The sequence below is a fragment of the Capsicum annuum genome, chromosome 8 (assembly GCF_002878395.1).
Source record: "Capsicum annuum cultivar UCD-10X-F1 chromosome 8, UCD10Xv1.1, whole genome shotgun sequence".
NCBI classification, from domain to species: domain Eukaryota; kingdom Viridiplantae; phylum Streptophyta; class Magnoliopsida; order Solanales; family Solanaceae; genus Capsicum; species Capsicum annuum.
Window position 1 is genome coordinate 169951264 of NC_061118.1, and position 2305 is coordinate 169953568.

The window sequence follows — 2305 nt, forward strand, 5'->3', positions numbered from 1 at the left end:
TGGGTTGCAATTTTTAAGTTTTAAAATTTATCTTGAAGAAGAAAGTTTGAGTAGTAGAATGTTTTCGGTAGTACATATAATATAATTTATATAGATACAAAAAAAGAGTTGATGCATCCTCAAATTGAGCTCTGCAAAAGTATGATTGAGAACTGCTGCATGAAAGAATAGAAGCAAATTATTTGAGTATTTTCATAAACTAAATGGAAACGAAATAATTTCACAAGTTTAGTTGAAATACTTACTACACAGCTATCAAAGCTGTAGGACCAGCAGCAACAGTAAGAACTAAAATATCTTCCTACACATACACAAAGTCGTGGGAATTTAAAGTCTATTTAGTAGCAGAGAATAAAATCAACTGAAATAAAGGAAGTCATAGTCTATCACTACAGACATCTAACATACATCCTTTTCATTCAGGAACACAGACACAAAGTTTCGACAATAATGGTACAACATTTCAAAGGGGATCCATAAAGTTACATCATGAAGTAACACAATTCTAACTTCCAGTTACCTAGTAATGGATTCCGTCTATCTAAATTTCAGACACTAATCCCTCGATTCATCTGTGTATCCTTGAACGCTATTCAGCTGTAGAAATCTTGTCAACGTCTCTCACCTTTCAATAGTTTAGTTGTAATCATTCTTTACATCATTATACACCAACGTTTTAAAATGACCCGCTACAATGTAAGGTTATTCAACCTGAAAACAAAGTACCAAAAATGAGAAATGTTAGCTGTGACACTCCACCTACATTACTCCTGCTTCAGTCATGAACAGTTTTCCCCACAAGTAGCAGGACAACGAACAAGAAAAGGAAGGGAAAAAAGGGACAAGCATGATCTTTCTTTCTCTTTTCATTAGTCACATAATGAGTTAAGCTCATAAATGGCAGCAGGAAAACATTCTATCAAGTATGTCCCACATTACCTCTCTCTGTAACAAAATAAATCTCGATCTTCCTCGATAATATATCATACTCCAAATCATTCCCGCATAAAAGAAGAATGGCTAAAAGAAAGCCAATATATACAATCAATAAATATTGATTTTGGAAGAAAATAAAGTCTTTCGGAAAAAGATTAGAGCTGTTGTGAATTACTGATCTCCATAAACAAGTCACAGGAAGTAAGTGATAGGAAAGACACTATCAATGTACATGGATTTTTAGCATTTCTTGATGAAAAGGAAGCTTGTAATGAGAAAACTTTTATTGTATGCGATATAACTCTGCATATAATTCATAAATAGATCAGGTCAGTCATTTTTTCCCTTTTCAGGAGCCTGGTATTAAAAGATGGCAATATATTAGAGAAGTTCCAAGGGATGTCATGTTGTGAAAAATTCTCATCAGTGCAGTTTTCAGGGATTTGGATAACTGCAGGAGTTTTTGTTGAGTACATATAATTAGCATCAAACTACTTGGCGCAAGAAACAAAAAAGAGGAGGAAAAGAAACAGGATGTTCAATTATGGATGCATGAAAGTAATGAGGCTTTTGATCCCTCCTTCCTCTTTCCTCTTTTTATAGTTTGATAAACCGTGCAAACCAATGGCATCCAGTTATAGACTTTAAATCATTTGTTTCGGTTATCATAAATTTTTTGACAAAATGACCATAATGACTGCTTAAGAGTCTGAAGCTAAAATTTACCTCATTACAAGCTTTACAAACAAAGAATAGCAGAAGCTAAATAATCACCTTACCCAAGGATTAAAATAATGAACCACAAACAAGAGAGAGTGATGTTTGTCTATCCCCTACTACTGTTTCCCATAGTCTTTTCCATGAGCTTATTAGCTTAGCAGCTGGCTGTAGACTTAGCCCCTTCGTTGACTTCTCAAATGTCGGGCTCATTTCCTGTACAAGTTCGATTGATTCTGAAAGCTGATTAAGGAGGTTTACCGGAGCAATCACTTCATTTCTCTGCAACTGCAGCTGTAGCTGTAATACATAAAGAGGGGAGAGAGAGAGAATTAGAAACATAGCTAACCATGAATACCACATATCTGTTCCAGAGAGAGAAAGCTCTGCTGGCGAAAGACAAAAGAAAACTCACATGTTGATCATGCCGAGATTCACCATCAACTGAGAAGAGAATCTTTAAAGCAGTTCCAAGGCCAAGAACCTGGAGCTTTCCCCATAGTCGACGTTTGTCACATCCTACACAATCCATGATAGAGCTGCAACATGAAAATTTCATACCACATTGTTCAGTCATATGGTAAACTACATAGCAACTACTATTATTGAACAACATACACAAGACTGCAGAAAGAGCCAAAAATCTTGTGTA

At 35.3% G+C, this 2305-nt stretch overlaps 1 protein-coding gene across 6 annotated transcripts; it reads right to left on the reverse strand.

Annotated features, from left to right (window-relative positions):
- Nucleotides 1-2292, reverse strand: LOC124886506 (endoplasmic reticulum oxidoreductin-1-like). 6 transcript variants are annotated; one of them, XR_007043811.1, is made up of 5 exons: nt 2069-2292; nt 1711-1953; nt 521-711; nt 246-301; nt 1-155 (listed from the first exon to the last, which is right to left on the reverse strand). XR_007043811.1 is itself a non-coding variant. In XM_047395159.1 (2 exons), the coding sequence occupies exons 1-2, from the start codon at nt 2267-2269 to the stop codon at nt 1723-1725; spliced, it is 432 nt and encodes a 143-aa protein (XP_047251115.1). In that variant the 5' UTR covers nt 2270-2273; the 3' UTR covers nt 318-1722. The 6 variants fall into 6 exon arrangements, 1 of the variants encoding a protein (XP_047251115.1); XR_007043809.1 differs by having other exon boundaries at nt 1-152; nt 1716-1953; nt 2069-2286; XR_007043808.1 differs by having other exon boundaries at nt 1716-1953; nt 2069-2286.
- Between the last annotated feature and the right edge of the window lie 13 nt (nt 2293-2305).